General features: G+C 39.3%; 1 protein-coding gene across 5 annotated transcripts in view; it reads left to right on the top strand.

Moving 5' to 3' along the window:
- The window catches only part of Efemp1 (EGF containing fibulin extracellular matrix protein 1), a 72,237-nt gene extending 63,103 nt beyond the window's left edge, over window positions 1-9,134 (top strand). For all 5 annotated transcript variants that reach the window (XM_045147893.1, XM_004668965.2, XM_004668966.2 and 2 more), the window contains 3 exons: window positions 3,711-3,834; window positions 3,919-4,114; window positions 8,499-9,134. In XM_045147893.1, coding sequence (XP_045003828.1) covers window positions 3,711-3,834; window positions 3,919-4,114; window positions 8,499-8,660 — 482 coding nt within the window. In that variant the 3' untranslated portion in view covers window positions 8,661-9,134. The remainder of the gene's footprint in view (window positions 1-3,710; window positions 3,835-3,918; window positions 4,115-8,498) is intronic.
- Window positions 9,135-19,923: the final 10,789 nt, after the last annotated feature.

The raw sequence follows: 19,923 nt of genomic DNA, 5'->3' as shown, positions 1-19,923 counted from the left end.
CTGGGGATATTCATACAAACTGAATTATTGCTGTTAATATAAAAGTATATCTTGCAGGTAAAACTCTTCTTTCAGTGCTCTCTGGGGCTTTTTACCAGCAAAATCTAAGCTCCACCCATGTTCTACCTACCTACAGGCCTCATGCTAAGGACTCTGTTCCCCTCTGGCTTCATTTGTACTGCCTTTTCCTGGTTTGCCTCCATTGCTGGCAGTCCCTTCTTCCATGCAGTGTGAAGCAGAGTACTTCACAGTGCCGCCTCTGCTGTGTCACTTGCAGACAGCACTCTTTTCCAGAGCATCTCCCATCCTTTGCATGCTACTGCTTACTCAGTCTACCTCTCTAGAGGTCTTCTCTCTCCTGGTCTCCCGAGGCAGGTAACAAGCTGCCCTCCATGTTGTTTTCTATTCCTGAAAAGCGTTTCCCACTTTAGGCATGAAAACTTCATCTAACCACCACTCTTGAAGGCCACGTTGAAATGCGTACTCTTTCCTTCAGCTTGCATTAATCCTCGCACAGAATAAATGAATTGTATGTCCAGTCCTACAGAATATTTACTGAACTCTTATTTTTTTATTTATTTTTTTTTCTCAATTTTTATTAACATTTTCCATGATTATAAAAAAACCCATGGTAATACACCCCCCCCAACTTTCCCCTTTGAACTTCCATTCTCCATCATATCCCCTCCCCATCTCAATTAGTCTCTCTTTTATTTTGATGTCATGATCTTTTCCTCCTCTTATGATGGTCTTGTGTAGGCCGTGTCAGGTACTATGAGGTCATGGATATCCAGACCATTTTATGTCTGGAGGGAGCACGTTGTAAGGAGTCCTACCCTTCCTTTGGCTCTTACATTCTTTCCACCACCTCTTCCGCATTAGACCCTGATTCTTGGAAGGTGTGATCGAGATGTTATTCAGTACTCCAGTCACTTCTTTCCAGCACTGTGATACCTTCTGAGTCATCCCAAGGTCACTGCCATCTGAAAAGAGAAGATTCTCTACCCAAAGTGAGAGTAGCGTTAATATAAGGGTATAAGTACCAAGAGAAGTGCTTACTGGGCAGTTTGATAAGCATAGTGAATACATTTTTTCCAGACATCAGCAGATGTTACACCCCTAGGGCTTATGACTATCCCTGTTTTAAGTTTTCAGTATCAGAGATGTGTTCCCCCACCCATGGAGCAGGCCTCCAGTCCAATTGGAGGGCAGTTGGTTTTCACCATGACAGACCTGCCACTATTGTACCTATTGGCTCATTTGGCCTGGCTGGCCAATTATAAGGCTTGCAGTGTCCACTGTTGAGTATCTTCACTTGTGGTATCTCTTGCTCCCATTGATCTACATGTAGAATGGCTTCTTCCAGCTTTCTGTCAGCTGGTATACATGGAAGAGGTTATCAGCTCAGTTCCAACACGATTTCTCAGTGGCCTTGCAGCCCAAGTACGTGGAATCTTCAGCAATAGGGTCTTACCATCTATTCCTGGTAGAAAACCAAGGGCCTCGGCAATGGCCTATAATGTTTTGGGGGCATCAGGGACCTCCCTGGCCAACAACTCACTGGAGGTATCCCATCCCTGGCACTGAAAATTTTCTAACAATGATCTATAGCTCCTGAGTGTTCCACTGTCTGAAACCAGAGGATTCCATATGATTTATTTATATCCTCTTAGATTTTGATTAGCCCTCCCTCCACCATTCCTTTACTCAATCTCTTCCCCTGACCCTACTTTGGGCCTTTTCACCCCTGTTAATCTGTTCTTCTACTTACATATATACAATACCAACCTATTAAGTACCCTCCTCCCTTCCTTTCTCTTCTCTTTATATCTCCTTGTTAACTTACTAGCCTCTGCTACTGAGTTTTTTCCTTCTCACACAGAAGCCCAATCATCTGTAGCTAGGATCCACATATGAGGGAGAACATGCAGTGCTTGGCTTTCTGGACCTGGGTTACTTCACTTAGTATGCTCCTTTCCAGATCCATCCACTTTCCTGCAAATTTCACAACTTCATTTTTCTTTACCACTGAGTAGAACTCCATTGTATAAATGTGCCACATCTTCATTATCCACTCATCAGTTGAGGGACATCTAGGCTGGCTCCATTTCCCAGCTGTTATTAATTGAGCAGCAATAAACATAGTTGAGCATGTACTTCTAAGGAAATGGAATGAGTCCTTAGGATATATGCCTAGGAGTGCTATAGCTGGGCCATATGGTAGATCAATTTTTAGTTGTCTTAGGAACCACCACACTGATTTCCACAATAGTTGGACCATATTGCATTCCCACCAACAGTGTACAAGTGTTCCTCTTTTTCCACACCCCCACCAGCATTTATGATCATTTGTTTTCATTATGGTAGCCAATTTGACAGGAGTGAAATGGAATCTCAATGTAGTTTTAATCTGTATTTCCCTGATGACTAGGGACGTAGAACAATTTTTTACATGCTTATACACCATATGTATTTCTTCTTTTGAGAACTCTCTAGTTAGCTCTATAGCCCATTTTTTAATTGGCTTGACTTCTTATTAACTTTTTGAGTTCTTTGTATATCCTAGATATTAATCCTCTATCAGATATATACCTGGCAAAATTTTTTCCCATTCTGTAGGTTGCCTCTTTGCTTTATTCACAGTGTCTTATGCAGTACAAAATCTTTGTAATTTCATGAGGTCCCAGTGGTTAATGTGTGGTTTTATTACCAAACCAATATGTTGAAGGGTTTTCCCTACTTTTTCCTTTAGCAATTTCTGAGTTTCAGGTCTGATGTTACGGTCTTTAGTCCATTTGGATTTAATTATTGTGCATGGACAGAGAGAAGAATCTATTTTCATCCTTCTACAGATACATTTCCAGTTTTCCCAGTACCATTTGCTGAAGGGGCTGTCTTTTCTCCAATGAGTATTTTTGGCATTTTTATCGAATATCAGGTGGCTATAGCTACCTGGACTTCTATCTGGGTCCCCTATTCTGTTCTGTTTATTTATTTGTTTATTTTTATTTATTTTGTTTTTGTTTTTGTTTTTCAGGGTAGAGTCTAACTCTACCCCAGGCTGACCTGGAATTCACTATGTGGCCTTGAACTCACGGGTGATCCTCCCACCTCTGCCTCCTGAGTGCTTGGATTAAAGGCGTGAGCCACCACTCCCGGCTGCACTCTCATTTAATTACATTTTATTTTGTAAGTAATTGCTACTCTATCTATATTCTCAACTAAGTCATCATCTCCTTAGGGTCAAGAAATGATAATGTTTGGCTGGTATTTTGTTTATTTTACTTTATGTAAGCAGAGTCAGTGGTTAGAATTTGGCTTTGACATCAATAGATGAAATATCATCAACATGATGAAATATCATGAAATATCATATATCAACCTATACAGAATGGCTCAGGTATATCTATCCTGATTTCAGTACAATAAACTCAGATCCCACCCAGTCTTTTGTCTAAAAGCAAACTGAATAAGTCAGACATAGTGGCACGCATCTGTAATCTAGCACTCAAGAAGCTGAGGCAGGAAAGTTTTGAGTTCAAGGCCATTTTGGGCTATATTGCAAGACTCTGCTCCCCCACAACAATAAAAATAAATTAAATTTAAAAAAACTAAATGCAGTCCAGATTCCCTCACACATCCTTCCTTGCAAATTAGAATCTTCCACTCATCTCAGTAAGCTTACATCTGTGAACTCTGTGATCCTGCAGATATAAATGAGTGTGAGACAACCAATGAATGCCGAGAAGATGAGATGTGTTGGAATTATCATGGCGGCTTCCGTTGCTACCCACGAAATCCTTGTCAAGATCCCTATATTCTAACATCTGAGAAGTAAGGAATATCAGAACTTTTGAAAATGAGAATTTTCTAGTCTTTTCAAGCCAAATTGTAAATACTTTTTGGTTGTCTTTACAGCCGATGTGTTTGTCCAGGCTCAAATGCTATGTGCCGAGAACTGCCCCAGTCCATAGTCTACAAATACATGAGCATCCGGTCTGACAGGTCTGTGCCTTCTGACATCTTCCAGATTCAGGCCACAACCATTTATGCCAACACCATTAACACTTTTCGGATTAAATCTGGAAATGAAAACGGAGAGTTCTACCTACGAGTAAGTGTCCTGTGAGCAGCAATAGGTGTTGAGAAAGGTTCACTTGGGAAGAAAGCTAAAATTTAAAGCTATATGTGCTGACATTGTGAAAAGCTTTCTGGTGTATATTATCTCATTTAACCCTCCAGGTAACACTGTCAGGTAGATGTTATTATTGATCCCCAATTTTTAAAGAAAACTGAGACTTGGAGATATTAAGTAGCCTCCCAAGATTCTCCCAAATTCCTAGTGGTAGACCAAAAGAGTTGTGTGTGATTATCAAAACATAAGCACACACATATGTACATACAGACACATACATATACATGTACAACACATGCACATACCCCACACACACCAAATAGCTATCTACCAAGTGTTCATTACATAAACATCCTAGATAGCTTTTCAAAATTCATAAATTTTTTCATGTATTGCATGACAGTAGACTACACTTAAAATCTGTCACTCTTGGGAAAATGACCCACTGCCTTGCATAGTGTGTGCCAGTAGTTTAAGTCTTTGTATAAACTTTAGGCACTGTGTGCTCACTTTTGACTTGTACCCACCTTCAATTGCCTATACAGATGGCCACTTCTGTTTTCACACAGTCTCCTATGTTATCTTTACTTCCTATGGCTCAGCCTCTCCCAACTCCTTCAGTCTTCCAAGTAGATCTCCCTGACTCCAGAGCCTCGACTTTACAGTCTCCTACAAAATCCTGACCAGTTCCTTCATGTTAAATCTGACAAACTTGAATATGGCTCACCATTTCATAGGGCAATGATGGCTGTCTGCCAAGCAGTATGTAAGCTGACGGTGACTGTTTCAGATCACCAGTGTTATTCATCCATTTAGACTTTTCTCGAAAATTCTTTGGGAACACTTCATCTTTAATCCAATTTTGAAATCAGTATTTAAATTTAAGAATATGAAAGTAAATTTGGAAATCCACACTTGTGCTATAGTTTATGAATTTTAATGTGTATTAGTTTTATTCTTTCCTAATATGAAAACTAAATTTCTTTAGTATTTGCTGTTTTAAACTTGAGATATGTTAGGTGTGTGTCAGAAACTTCCTCTTAAATGAGTTCTACATAGTCCAGATGCCAGTTAAAGAGATCAAACACATGGCATTATCAGTGATTGCATGGTAGTAACATAGGTTCATCTCAAAATCATCTTTAAAAATAACTTTATAAAATTCACCAAAGCAGAAATCCCAAAGCTGCTGAGATCTCAACACTAAAGTGGGTGTAAAACACACCCACCAAGGCTCAGGAAATTTGGTGAAAGAGGAGGAAGAAAGAATGTAAGAACAACAGGGTGAGAAGGAATATCTAGAGGCATTGTTCCCCCCCCCCCCATGATGGACTGCTGCTCTCACAACTCATTACCCACAACTCCGTGGTAAACACCAGCAATCCCACTAAGGAAGGCCTTCAATGGAGTGGGGGCAGGGAGGAGGGAAATGATGGTACCAACACATGATGTATCCATACAAAGTTTCTGCTTAATAAAAGAAAAAAATAACTTGTAGCCATAACTTAAGAAAATAAAATTTCCTAGTCTAATCATTAATTGAGTTGATGAAGTCCCAATACCATGTTTTCTCTGCTATAATCATGGCACTTTGAAACTTGTTTTTTATTTATGTCTGCATTTATTGACTTGAGTTTTCAATCAAAAGTAATTTTTTCTCAAGTAAAATCCTTTCCTTGTGAAAGATATAAAACATTGCCAATTTTGACAAAGCTACTGTTAAACTTAAAAATTCCAAACCAGGTATAGTGGTGTGTACCCATAATTCTAGCACTTAGAAGGCAGAGGATTGTGAGTTTGAGGGCAGGCTGGACTGTATAATGACTTCACTGCCAGCCTGAAGTCCAGAGATAGAACTTGTCAAACAGCAATTTAAGACAATAAAAATAGATGTTATAAAACTATTTGTTATCACATAATTGCAAAAGCAAGTTTGTATCCTACAAGATTCCTCCACTTACACTTATAGTACTTAATGCTTCCTCCACTTACACTTATAGTACTTAATGCATAAAAGCCAGCCAGAAGACTTTAATTCAGCACCTACTATGTTCTCAGCTTTATGCTACATGCTGTGAAAAACAAAATGTCATGCAAACCTTTCCTATGCAGCAAAAGTGAACATCTGTGGAGAAAAATAAAAGGCCAATTTAGTGGAGTGTTTTCCCCTATGGTCCAAAAATATCAAAAAGTAATTAAAAGAGATTTCTTTTTTAAATATTTTTTAAAAGTACAACATTTACTTTTATTTTATTATATTTTATTTTATTTATTTGAGAGTGACAGACAGAGAAAAAAAAGAGGCAGATACAGAATGGGCATGCCAGGGCCTCCAGCCACTGCAAACGAATTCCATATGCATGTGCCCCCTTGTGCATCTGGCTTACGTGGGTCCTGGGGAATGGAGCCTTGAACTGGGGTCCTTAGGCTTCACAGGCAAGTGCTTGACCACTAAGCCATCTCTCCAGCCCTGAAAGAGATTTCTTGATAGACATGATAATTGACCTGACTCTTAAAAGTTATGTGAGATATAGAATTTTATTTATATTCCTTCTTGAAGAAAACCTTCTCTAGAAAGGGGGCATTGGTGTAAAGAAATCATGAATGAAATTAAAGGTAGAGTACACTGGCCCTCCCACAATTATCTGTACAGCTTTGCTGAGCCTTAGTTTTATCCATGGCCCTGTTACTGCCTAGTAGGATGTTCACTTGGCTGTTTTATAATGAGAAGGAACACTTTCTGTTGGTTCACTTTATGCCTGGCACGTAACTCATGTTCAAAGTATTTGTAAAAGAATTTTTAATGTATTTATTCAGCACCTTCAAGACATTACTATTAGTATTGCTACAAATATTGCTTTACTGGGTCTGCAGTGACCTACTCAATAACTGATCTTTCTTCCTTAACCATCTCCTCACTCCCATTCTCTGAACCAGTCTGTCACCACCCCTCACTCCACCCAGGAACCCTATGTGAACTCTATCATCCATCTTACCCAACTTGTCAGCACAGATTGGCATGCTACCAAATCTTAGTGTCCAATGGATCCTCAATGTTTAACAATTCTATTATTTTTCTTGTTTTAATTCTATGTTCTTCAGTCCCTGATCTCAAATGCCCCCATATTTATTAAATCCTTACATCTTTTATTTGAATACCTTAGCTCACCTCTCCTCTGAAACCCTTGACACCAACAGGCAAGAGTTACCTGAGCCCTGAACTTTCCATTCCACCCCACTTCAAATTTACATCTCTGTCCTTCATCTCATTGCCAAAGATATTTCATATCTGTTAGTCAAGACCAAACCAGCATTTGTATTCCTCATTACATCTCTTCTGGAACACTATTCTATCAAAGGCCCCTATACTTCTTATATTTTCAGTGTGATTCTTCCTGTAGATTTTGTCCATAGTCTGCTATGTTCTTTGAATTCAGTCCATAATCTGGGCTTCCTCACTTATCTGCCTTCCATTTCCACCATAAATTGCATCCATAATGTTCCATCCAGGTACACTTTCAGTTCCAATATTTCATTTTCCTTTGTTCTACCTACTTTTCTGCTCTCTACATCAGCGTCTATACTTTCTCAGCTTTGTTCTTTGATTTCTCCTCTGCCCGCTCCTTCAGTGTCATCTTCTCTAAGAACTCCCACTTCACCACATGTACAGCCTCCCTCACAGTTTAGTGCGGACCCTTGGCAGTGATTGCCAAGTCTTAATTGATGTTTCTAACCATTGCCATTCAAACTCATTCACTGACTTACTGGCCCCTCCTCTCTCCAGTGTCCATCCATTCTTCCTCAAAACTCAACCATGTGACATTCTTCTTGACATGCCGCTATGCAAATCTTGATCCCTAGAGATGTACTTCAGTAATCTAGGACTTCTATTTTCCTTGTGTCTGCATACTGTGTGAACTCCATGGTGTTAAAAATGTGCCACAGTCTATTGAAATTAACTATCTACCCATCTCCTTATCTACTAGAACATAAATACATGCACAATGTTAGGAAAATTACAAATGGTAACTTTACCAGTTCAAAGATTATAAGATTTCTCATATGAACTCTTTTGAAAGGCTAAAATTTATATATAATACAAGGGTAGAAATTTTTAACATGTAAAATGTTAACAGATGTCACTTAAATGTGAAAATAAAAATTATTTGAAAATAAAGCCCGTGTAACTTGGAACTAGTGAAGATGGGTAGGCAAGGAATGAAAAAGGGTTAGAATCAAGAAGGGACTATTGTTCTTTTATCCCATTACTTCCCTTAGTTTTTATAGGAGGTATAATAACAAATAGTACAAACTCCAATCCAAGATGAATTATTCTCCTCACCCTTTTTTCTCTTTGTTTCAGCAAACAAGTCCTGTAAGTGCAATGCTTGTGCTTGTGAAGTCGCTATCGGGGCCAAGAGAATATATCGTGGACCTGGAGATGCTGACAGTCAACAGCATAGGGACCTTCCGCACAAGCTCAGTGTTGAGATTGACAATAATAGTGGGCCCATTTTCATTTTAGCTTTTAATAAGAGTCTACCATGGGCATTTAAATCAGCCAAAGAATCTTGTTACCTTAAAGCACTATTTTATTTATAGATATTCTAGTACATCTACATATATTCTATACACTCACCATAATTCAAACAATTACACTATGGTATAAAGTGGGCATTTAGTCTGTAAAGATTCAAAGTTTATCTTTATTACTGTGTGCAAATTAGACATTAACCTATCACAGTCTTCTTCAAGAGATATAAGCCATATATATATATGTAAAGTCCAGTGAAACTTGGATTCTTTCTTGTAAAAATGGGACCAAGCAATTCTGCTCTTCTGCAGTGATAGGGACACATCCAGCCACACTGCCATTTTGTAAGGAGGGAGTCATCTTAACATTGAGTATAGCATGCAAGGACAACTATGAGGTTTTTAACTGCTTTGTAAGAAAATGGAAAATGTCAATAAATATATATATATATATTTCTTTAGAAAATGAGCTTCTGCCTTACTTGTGCTGGTCTTTTATGATTAGTTTACAAGTGTTTGTTTATACATAGCAGTACAACATGATTGTACAATATACTGGTCTGTGATATTTTAAGTTTTGCCTTTCCTGATAAGTATTAAAATAAGGAGAAAAATTTACCCCAAAATTCCCAAAATGAATCAGATACCCCTTGAAAGTTATTCCTTTGGGAAATCTGTAAGGATCAAATGAAAAAAGAAAAACTTTTTTCTAACAGCATTTTAGAATTGACTGAACAAATAAATTTATGACATGTAATTACATCCCTGAAGTCAAGATTGACATAAGATAAAGAACAAAGTGAAGTAAAGGTATTTTATTGAAGAGGTTTCAATTTCTAAATAAACCTTAACTTTTCTCTTATTTTTACTTAATTTGTCTTAAATGACAATTTTCATGTATGAACAAAATAAAATTTGTTCATAATCGCTTCACAATAACTTTTGTCCCCTTCCTCCTTTCACTGAACTTCTTTCCAACTAGTCCTTCTTTTATTTTGATGATTTTTTTTGCCCACCTCTATCAACTGAGTCACATGTTGATGACTCAGTATATGTGGAGGTCTCCAGAGGTTATGATAACCATTGTGATCATGAAGTAATGAACACAAAACTACAAGATAGTGCCCTAAAGTATTCTTTCTTATCCTCAGACTCTTACATTATTTCCATTCCCATTTTCTCCATTTAGCAGAATACTGGCTACAGATTTGTTATGTATGGCCTTTATTACATTAAGATATGTTCCCGCCATTTCTGGTATCTCCAGTGTTTTTAGGATGGAGATTCACTTTTGTCAAAAGCCTTTTCTATCTATTGAGATGACCATGTGATTTTTATCCTTGAGTTGTCTGTCATGTGATGCATTACATTTATTGATTTATGTATGTGGAACCATCCCTGCATCTCTGGAATAAAGCCAACTTAATCAAGGTGAATGATCTTTTTGATTTGTTCTCGCAGTTTCCAAGTATTTTTATTGAGAATTTTTGAATCTTTTTTCATCAGGGATATTAGACTATAGTTTTCTTTTTTGTTGTGTCTCTATCTGGTTTTGATATTTATGTAATACTGGTTTCATAATAGAAGTTAGGGAGCAAGGCCTCCTTTTCTATGTTAAGGAATAATTTAAGGTCTCAGATAATACTTAGAGATCTGATAGTATTTGCAGTGAATATGTCTGGATTTGGATTTTTATTGGCTTGGTGATTTAAATTAGTTCACCTTGGGTTAGCTGTGGTAGATAAGATGCAACTAAAAAAAAGTCATCCGTTTCTTATAAATTTTCCAGTTTGGCAGAATATAGGTTTTTGGTGTATATCTTCATGATTCTCCCAATTTCATTAGTATCTGTAGAAACATGTCCTTTTTCATCTCTTATATTGATTCAATTCTTCTCTATTTTTCTATTGGTTAATTTGGCTGAGGATTTGTCAATCTTGTTTATCTTTGCAAAGAACCAGCTCATTGTTTCAATTTTTTTTTTAATTTCTATTTTACTCATTTCTGCCCTGATCTCTTTCCATGTGGTACCTTTGGGTTTGGTTTGTTCTTGTTTATGCAAGCATTATCAGATGCATCATTAAGTTCTTTATTTGTAGTTTCTGTTTTTGTAATGTAAGTACTTATAACTATAAACATCCATCTGAAGGATTGCCTTCATAGCATCCCACATATTTTGTTTTATTTTTATTTGCATTCAGTTCTAGGAGCTTTTGTATTTCCTTCTTATTTCTTCAACAACCATTGATTATTCCATACTGTGTTATTTTTTAATGTTTTTAATTTTTATTTATTTATTTGAGAGCAATAGACAGAGAGAGAAAGAGAATGGGTGTATCAGGGCCTCCAGCCACTGCAAACGAACTCCAGATGTGTGCACCACTTTGTTCATCTGGTTTATGTTGGAGAATCGAGCCTCAAATCGGGGTCCTTAGGCTTCACAGGCAAGCATTTAACCGCTAAACCATCTCTCCAGCCCCTGTACTATGTTTTTAATCTCCATAAGTTTGTATTTACTTATTATTATACTGTCATTATTTTCTGTAGTTTTTCTTGTTAATGTGTAACTTTATTGCATTTTGTTCAGATAGAATACAAGGAGTTATTACAATGTTCTTACATTTATTGAGACTTACTTTGTGTTCAATTATGATATATTTGAGAGAAAATTCCATGGGATGCTAAGAATAATATATTTAGATGGAATGTTCTAAAAGATTGCCTGTTAAAGCCACTTTATTTATAATGTCATTTAACCCCAATGTTTCTCTACCTAATTTTTTGTCCAGGTACCCATCTATTGGTGAGAATGGGGTGTTTAAGTCACTCACTACTGTGGTGCTATGATTTATCTCTGATTTTGTATATAATAGAATTTTTTTATGAAATTAAGTTCACTTATGTTTGAGATATATATATATATATATATATATATATATATATATATATATATATATATACACACACACACACACACACACACACATACACACACACAATTGTAATGTTCTTGTTGTAGTTATCTTCTCATTACCAGGACAAATGCTCAAGCAGAGGAGCTTATGGGAAGGAATGGTTCATATCAGGCTTTCAGATTCCAGGGAAAGCTTCACTGTAGTAGAAGAAGTTGGCTCACCTCATCATATTTCCATAGCAGACAGATGACCTAATAGTGAGAGCACAAGTTAGCTGTCTACATACAGAAATGAAGCTAGACCCAAAAGCCACCTCCAGTGACACGCCTACTTCAGGAGGGCTCTTCCTGCTAAAGACTTAGTAGATAGCTTCATCAAAACTACCTAAGTCTATGGGACCACTTACATTCAGATCACCACAGTCCTCTTGGTTGGTTGTCCCTTTAATAATTATGAAGTAGCCTTCTTTATCTTTATCTTTTTTGTTTGTTTGTTTTTGAGGCAAGCCCAACAGACTGGTTTTTTTTAAATGTATGTGAGAGAGAGAGAGAGAGAGTATTCTAACATTAGTTTTATTTTTTTCCATTCTGTCACCTCTGAATTGTTTTTTTATTAATTTTTTTATTAGTTTTCTTTTTTTTTATGCTTTTGGTTTCTTGAGGTAGGGTCTCACTCTGGTCCAGGCTGACCTGGAATTAACTCTGTAGTCTCAGGGTGGCCTTGAACTCACAGTGATCCTCCTACCTCTGCCTCCCGAGTGCTGAGATTAAAGGCGTGCGCCACCACACCCGGCTTAATTTTTTTATTAGTTTTCTATTCAGCCAAAAAAGGCAGTTTGGTACCACTATTAGGCTCATCCATGACCTACCCCCTCCCCAATGGCCCCTCCTTGTTGAGGTATATGGGTTGTGCATTGTGGAGTTAGCCCACAGTTATTGGTACGATAAATGTCTCTGCATATCATGACCCAACATGTGGCTCTGACATACTTTCCGCCCCCTCTTCCACAAAATTTCCCTGAGCTATGTTGGGTTCATTTTTGGTCTGCTTCAGTGCTGAGGTGTTGGGGGCCTCTGAGGCTCTGGCTCTCTGATTTGGTAGGAGTTGATTTTTCTCTGTGTTGGTCTCCTTCCCCCTTGTGCTGGTATCTGGTTCATCAGGAAAACAGCACCTTTGCTTGTATATCCTTCTGTTCAATACAAATTATTTGTTGCAATCAGGTTAGCATTGCTGATAGAAATCACCCAACCAAAAGCAGCTTGTGGGGGAAAAAAAAAAAAAAGGCTTATTTTGGCTTAGAGGCTCAAGAGGGAGCTCCATGATGGCAGGGAAAATGACAGCATGAGCAGAGGGTGGACATTAACCCCTGGCCAACATAAGGTGGACCATAGCAACAGGAGAGTGTGCCAAACACTGGCATGGGGAAACTGGCTATAGCACCCATAAGTCTGCCCCAACAATACACTGCCTCCAGAAGGTGTTGACTCCCAAATCTCTCTCAGCTGGGAACCTAGCATTCAGAACACCTAAATTTATGGGGGACACCTGAATCAAACCACCATATTCCGCTCCTGGGCCCCATAAACTGATAACCATACATGATGTAAAATGCAATGCACTCATCTAACTTTAAAAGTCCCTGTAGTTTTTATCCATTTCAATGGTATTCAAACATCTCCATAGTCCAAGATCTTTTTTTTTTTTTTTTTTTTTTTTGGTTTTTCGAGGTAGGGTCTCACTCTGGCTCAGGCTGACCTGGAATTCACCATGGAGTCTCAGGGTGGCCTTGAACTCATGGTGATCCTCCTACCTCTGCCTCCCGAGTGCTGGGATTAAAGGCGTGCGCCACCACGCCCGGCTAGTCCAAGATCTTTTAACTGAGCCACATAATACCAAAAAATAACCTCAAAAAATGCCCCATAATAAACATTCACACTACAAAAAATGGTATTGAGCATAGCAAAGAAATACTCACGCAATACATGATTTAAACAGGGCAAGCACCAAACTCTGTAGCTCCAAGTCCAACAACTCTAGCTAGTGACAAGTTTCCAAGTCCTATAATTCTACCCAGCAACAAGTCTGGAGTTTCAATTCCACCCCTCCAGCTAGGCTACTCACAGTCCTGGAAAACTTCCTGTTGCTCCAATGAAAGTCAGATGACCCCATCAAAATGGCTGTAATCTCTCAAACAATTTTCAGGTAAACATGCAGCAGTTTAGGCTCAAAGATTGTATTTTTTCTGTACCATATCCCTCCGCTCACACCAGTTCATTTCTATGCAAAGCAACCCTGCACAACTTCTCAGGACAAGGGCATAACAGCAAGCTTTTCACACAAATTGCCTCTAGCCAAGTCCAATCAAAGCTCTTTTTCACCCTCATAAGCCAGACTTCACAGTCTGTTGTTCTTACTGCCTTTAGGCCTGAATTTGACTAGAATAGTCCATCAAACTGTACTTACACCACTGCAAGGTGTCTCTTAGGCCAAAGTTTCAAATCCTTCCACCTGCCTCTTGAAAATCAGCTCTAAAAGGCCAAAGCCACACAGTCAGGTGTCTAGCAGCAATCCCACTCCTCAGTACCAATTTTCTGTTGCAGTCAGATCTGCATTGCTGATAGAAATCACCCAACCAAAATCAGATTGTGGGACAAAAAAGGATTAGTTTAGCTTACAACCTTGAGGGAAAAGCTCCATGATGGCAAGGAAAGCAACGGCATGAGCAGAGGATGGACATCACCCCCTGGCCAACATAAGGTGGACAACAGCAACAGGAGAGTGTGCCCAACATGGGGAAACTGGTTATAATACCCATAAGCCCACCCCCAACAATACACTGCCTCCAGAACGTGTTAACTTCCAAATCTCCCTCAGCTGGGAACCTAGCATTCAGAACACCTAAGTTTATGAGGGACACCTGAATCAAACCACCACATTATTTCTTTAGCCTGCCTTTATCACAGAAAGTTTTTTCTTTCTCCTTCCATTACAAGAGATACTTTTGTTGGGCACAGTAACTTTAACACATGTCATTTGCAATATTCTTCATCCTTGAATTCCATGCTCACAGAGGAAGAGGTGGTTCTTATTCTTAACTCTCACATTGACTGTGACCTTAAAGCAAATTCCTTCTCCCCAGTTCTACAAAAAAAGTTTTGTATCTTGTTTGTTTAGAATGTGATTGCTTCACTTTAATATATCATATTTTTAAATAAAAATAAATATTCTTTAAGAACATCCAATTGTGGTGGTTAAAATATAACCACTTACAACCAATATAATTTTTGGCCTAACACCTTCTAAGATTTTTTAAAGGTAGAATATTGTCTATAGCTCTCAAGGGATTATAGAAGTAACAGGCATCTCTAAGATATTTATGTACAAACTCTGGTCCTCCTGCTACCTTCAGATGAAGTATACATAATCTAGAGCTCTACAAGCCATTGCTATCAAAACTATGACGGTCCTTTTGTCCACAACCCTGGTTCTATCCACAAACCATAAATACATGGAAACAGTTAATATGCAGAAGCTCAATTCCTTTATTTTAATTGTGATAAAATACACATCACACACAAAAAAAAATACGCATCGCATAAAGTTCACTGTTTAAAAAAAATTAAAAGCCAGGCATGGTGGCGTATGCCTTTAATCCCAGCACTCAGGAGGCAGAGGTAGGAGGATCTCTGTGAGTTTGAGGCCACCCTGAGACAACATAGTGAATTCCAGGTCAGCCTGGGCTACAGTAAGACCCTACCTCAAAAAAGAAAATTCCCCATTTTTTGTACACAGTTTTAAGGTGTACAGTTCCACAAAGCACACTCACAAACTTGTATAACTGGTAAACATTACTGGTTTTGTAGTTATTTTATTTTTTTATTTCTATTTTTACAAGTTCCAGAAATTTTTTTTCAAGAGAAAACAAATCCCCTTATCCTTTAACAGTCACTCCCAGTCTCACTTGTCATAAGCCTTGCAGGAGATACTACTGATCTACCTACTTTCTGTCTCTCTGGATTTTCCAATTCTGGGCATTTTACTTAAACAGAACCTATATATGGGTTTTTGGTGTGACTTCCACTCAGCGTGATGTCATTGCAACTGTGGCTGTCAGTACTCCTTCCATTTATGATGTTGTATTGATTCACCGTACTTTGCTTATTTCCATTGCTGGACACCACTTAATAGACTGCTTCTACCTATACCTCTACTTGTTTATATCATCATGAATTTCAAATCAAACATTCCTATTCATTCATTTTGTCGCCTAAATTCACACAGTTTTGGTTTATTGGCTAAAAGAAATAACAAGTTTAAAAGTTTTAATTATGGGAATAGAGCCTTGGGAAGAATTTTGAGCAGCTAACATATGAAATGCTTTGTAGGTCCAACCTCCTCAGTAAGCATAGAAATCTGTGTTGTCCTTTGCTATAGCTTGAAATTCAAAATAAATGACTAACAATGAAGCAAAGACAAAGCCCCACTTTATTTTAAGAATACACATTGTTCCCTCCTGCCCTCGAGAATCCCTGATCCAAGCTAGTGCCCAGTCACTGTCAGGCACAGTAGCCTTTGTTCTCTTGGCACTCACTCATCAGAATTGAGAATTTCTATGGTAATCACAACACTGAACATTCTAGAAGAATCTTTCTAACCTAAACAACTTAAAGACCTAAGCAATTTGCACAGTCTCTCAATTTCTTTATGGGGTAGTAAAGAAATAGGGAAACAGAAATCTGTTTCCTGTTTTAAAGCTTTCTAATCCCCACATCAGGGGTGCAGTGGATACTCTACTGCCCACTCATCTGCATATTCTTTGAATGTGGCAAATATTGGAATGCACTAAACCTTGCTGAGGAAAATAATTAACAACACCCACCCCAAAGCAGATCCTCATAATATAGGCTTATTATCTGAAAACATGATGAAAAATCCAGTTTTGCCATAATTGTGTGTGTGTGTGTGTGTGTGTGTATGTGTGTAATTTATTTATTTATTTTAGAGAAAGAGAAAAAGAGACAGAGAGGGAAAGAGAAAAAATGGGTGCACCAGGACCTCAAGACACTGCAAACAAACTCAAGAAGCATGCACCACCTTGGGCATCTGGCTTATGTGGGTCCTGAGGAATTGAACCTGGGTCCTTTGGCTTTGCTGGCAAGAGGCTTAACTGTTAACCTATCCTTTCAGCCCTATAATTAATTTTAAATTACAGTGCAAAATACACTTTAAGTATTCTCTTCTAGACTGTGTCTTTGTTCCTTTCTACTCTACTAACTGAAATATGGTTACTCATGTGAAACTGAAATCATTTTACTTTCATCCATGGAGAAAGGCCATCCACACACTGTCACATACATCCAGGGAAATGCCTTTGTTTTTCCTCTGTATCAATGAGGACTGATCTAGATGTTTCCATTTCACTATCCTAATGCCATGACCCAGGCTCAGGTCTTCAGCTTCCTGAATGAATGGAGTGGTTTTCTGATACTGCTTAATTAAAAACTCTTGGCTGGGGTATGGTGGCACACACCTTTAATCCTAGCAGTCAGGAGGCTGAGGTAAGAAAATTGCTGTAGGTTCAAGGCCAGCCTGAGACCACATAGTGAATTCCAGGTCAGCCTAAGCTAGAGCAAGACCCTGCCTGAAAAGAGGAAGGAAGGAAGGAAGGAAGGAAGGAAGGAAGGAAGGAAGGAAGGGAGGGAGGGAGGGAGGGAGGGAGGGAGGGAGGGAGGGAGGGAGGGAGGGAGGGAAGGGAAGGGAGGGGAGGGGAGGGAAGAAAAGGGAAAGGAAGGGAAGCAAGAGAGGAAGGGGAAGGGAGGAAGGAAGGAAGGAAGGAAGGAAGAAAACTTGGAGGTTTTAAGTCTTCTTAAAAAGGAGGTTAACTTTCCTATGCTGTCAAACCCTTGCTCCAACTAGTCTGACAACTTGCAATTTCTATTCCCTCCAAACAAAATTCTCTCCTATTACATACCTCTTTTTTAAGTAACCATAGGATTCAAGATAAAATCTTCAAATCCTCATGTGTTTAAGACTTTTTTAAGGTCATAATGTGTTGAGCAAGAGTACTGTGCCCACAATGAAGGCCATTACCAGAGCTTTTTTTATGCCCATACTCCAACTTTCAACACTAGCAGCAGCCCCTTTCATTCTGAGCTCTTTCCTACAAATGCCCACTCCACATGACAGGTCAGCTTTTTTAGTTACATGACCAGTTTTCACTGTCACTGTAGTTAAACTGAAATCATACAGATACAAACTAATAGTAATTTATTCTCTGAAGTTGTAGCTAGTTTGTTCTCCTTAACAGAGGAAATAGGCATGTGTTATGTCAAATATCCCTCTACAAGTGGACCAATTGTGTAGTTTATTGAGCTTGAAAGAATAGCAATTTCCAAAAGAAATAAAAGCCAATTAGTAAAAGTCCAAAGGAGCTTTTCTATGTAGGACTCCTGAGAGGCAAAATGGTGAAGATGGGCTGAGACTAATGCTCTGACGGCTCAAGGGCAACTGCATGAAAGGGATGAAAGAGCTCTTTGCCATAAGGATCTATGTAAGGGAAGGGGCTACTGTAAAGAATATACATTCCTTGACTGGTGTTGCAGTCCGGTTCGCGTTGCTGGTAGAAATCACCTAACCAAGAGCAGCTTCTGGGAAAAAGAGCTTTATTTTCGCTTACAGGCTCGAGGGGAAGCTCCAAGATGGCAGGGGAAAATGATGGCATGAGCAGAGGGTGGACATCACCCCCTGGCCAACATAAGGTGGACCACAGCAACAGGAGGGTGGGCCAAACGCTGGCAAGGGTAAACTGGCTTTAATACCCATAAGCCTGCCCCAAACAATACACTCCCTCCAGGAGGCATTAATTCCCAAATATCCATCAGCTGGGAACCTAGCATTCAGAACACCTAAGTTTATGGGGGCACCTGAATCAAACCACCACATTCCACCCCAGCCCCCATAAACTGATATCCATACATGATGTAAAATACAATGCATTCAGTCTGACTTTAAAAGTCCCCATAGTTTTTATCAATCCCAATGATGTTCATACATCCCCATAGTTCAAGATCTTTTAACTGAGCCATAATACTAAAAAATAACCTCAAAAAACCCATAATGGCACAGAACAAATATTCACACTGCAATAGATGGCATTGGGCATAGCAAAGAAACATTCAACCAATACAAGACTTAAAACAACCAGGGCAAACATCAAACTCTCTAGCTTCAAGTCCAGCAACTCTAGCCAGTGACAATCTTCAAGTCCGATAATTCTAACCAGCAACAAGTCTCTGGCATTCCAATTCTGCCCCTCCAGCTAGGCTACTCACAGTCCTGGAAAACTTCATCGGGGCCGGCAGCTCCTCGGCAGCCATCTCATGGTCCCGGCATCTCCACTGTGTCTCCACTGCAAGCCACAGTTCATCCTCATGGCCCCATGGGTCTCTATGCAGGCAACCAGTAAACCCGCTTCACACTGCCCATGGCCATTTCCAAAACACAAAACCGTGTTGCAAACTCAATGACCCTCTTTCCAGCATTTCTTATACTCCACGATGCCAGGTAGGGTGCCAATTTGTTAATCCAGGGGGGAATAAAGCAGACTTTGAGGAACAGGACACTCCTTGAGCACTCAGGCCCCTTCAAAAGAGTCTACATTCTTCTTGTTGCCCCAGCGCAGGTCAGCTAGCCCAGTCTCAAAGGTTGTAATCTCTCAGTTGCAGCTGAAAGGGCAGCAGTTCACCCAAAGATTTTTCTTTCTGTGCCATCTCCCACTGCTCACACCAGTTCATTTCTACGCAAAGCAACCCTGCACAACTTCTCAAGACATGGGCACAAGAGCAAGCTTCTCACACAAACTGTTAGCCCAGTCCAGGCAAAGCTTTTTCTCACCCTCATAAGCCAAACCTCACAGTCCATAGCTCTTACTGCATTCAGGTCTTGCAGCTTAGACCAGAACAGTCCATCAAGCTGTACTTACAGCACTGCAAAGCATCTCTTAGACCAAGGTTTCAACTCCTTCCACATTCCTCTTGAAAACCAGCTCCAAAAGGCCAAAGCCACACAGTCAGGTGTCCAGCAGCAACCCCACTCCTGGTACCACTTTACTGTTGCAGTCTGGTTTGCGTTGCTGGTAGAAATCACCTAACCAAGAGCAGCTTCTGGGAAAAAGAGCTTTATTTTGGCTTACAGGCTCGAGGGGAAGCTCCATGATGGCAGGGGAAAACGATGGCATGATCAGAGGGTGGACATCACCCCCTGGCCAACATAAGATGGACAACAGAAACAGGAGGGTGGGCCAAACGCTGGCAAGGGGAAACTGGCTTTAATACCCATAAG

This window comes from Jaculus jaculus, chromosome 4, assembly GCF_020740685.1.
Source record: "Jaculus jaculus isolate mJacJac1 chromosome 4, mJacJac1.mat.Y.cur, whole genome shotgun sequence".
Lineage (NCBI taxonomy): Eukaryota > Metazoa > Chordata > Mammalia > Rodentia > Dipodidae > Jaculus > Jaculus jaculus.
Note: the sequence above shows the minus strand (reverse complement) of the source record. Positions and strands in the feature narration are given on the sequence as shown.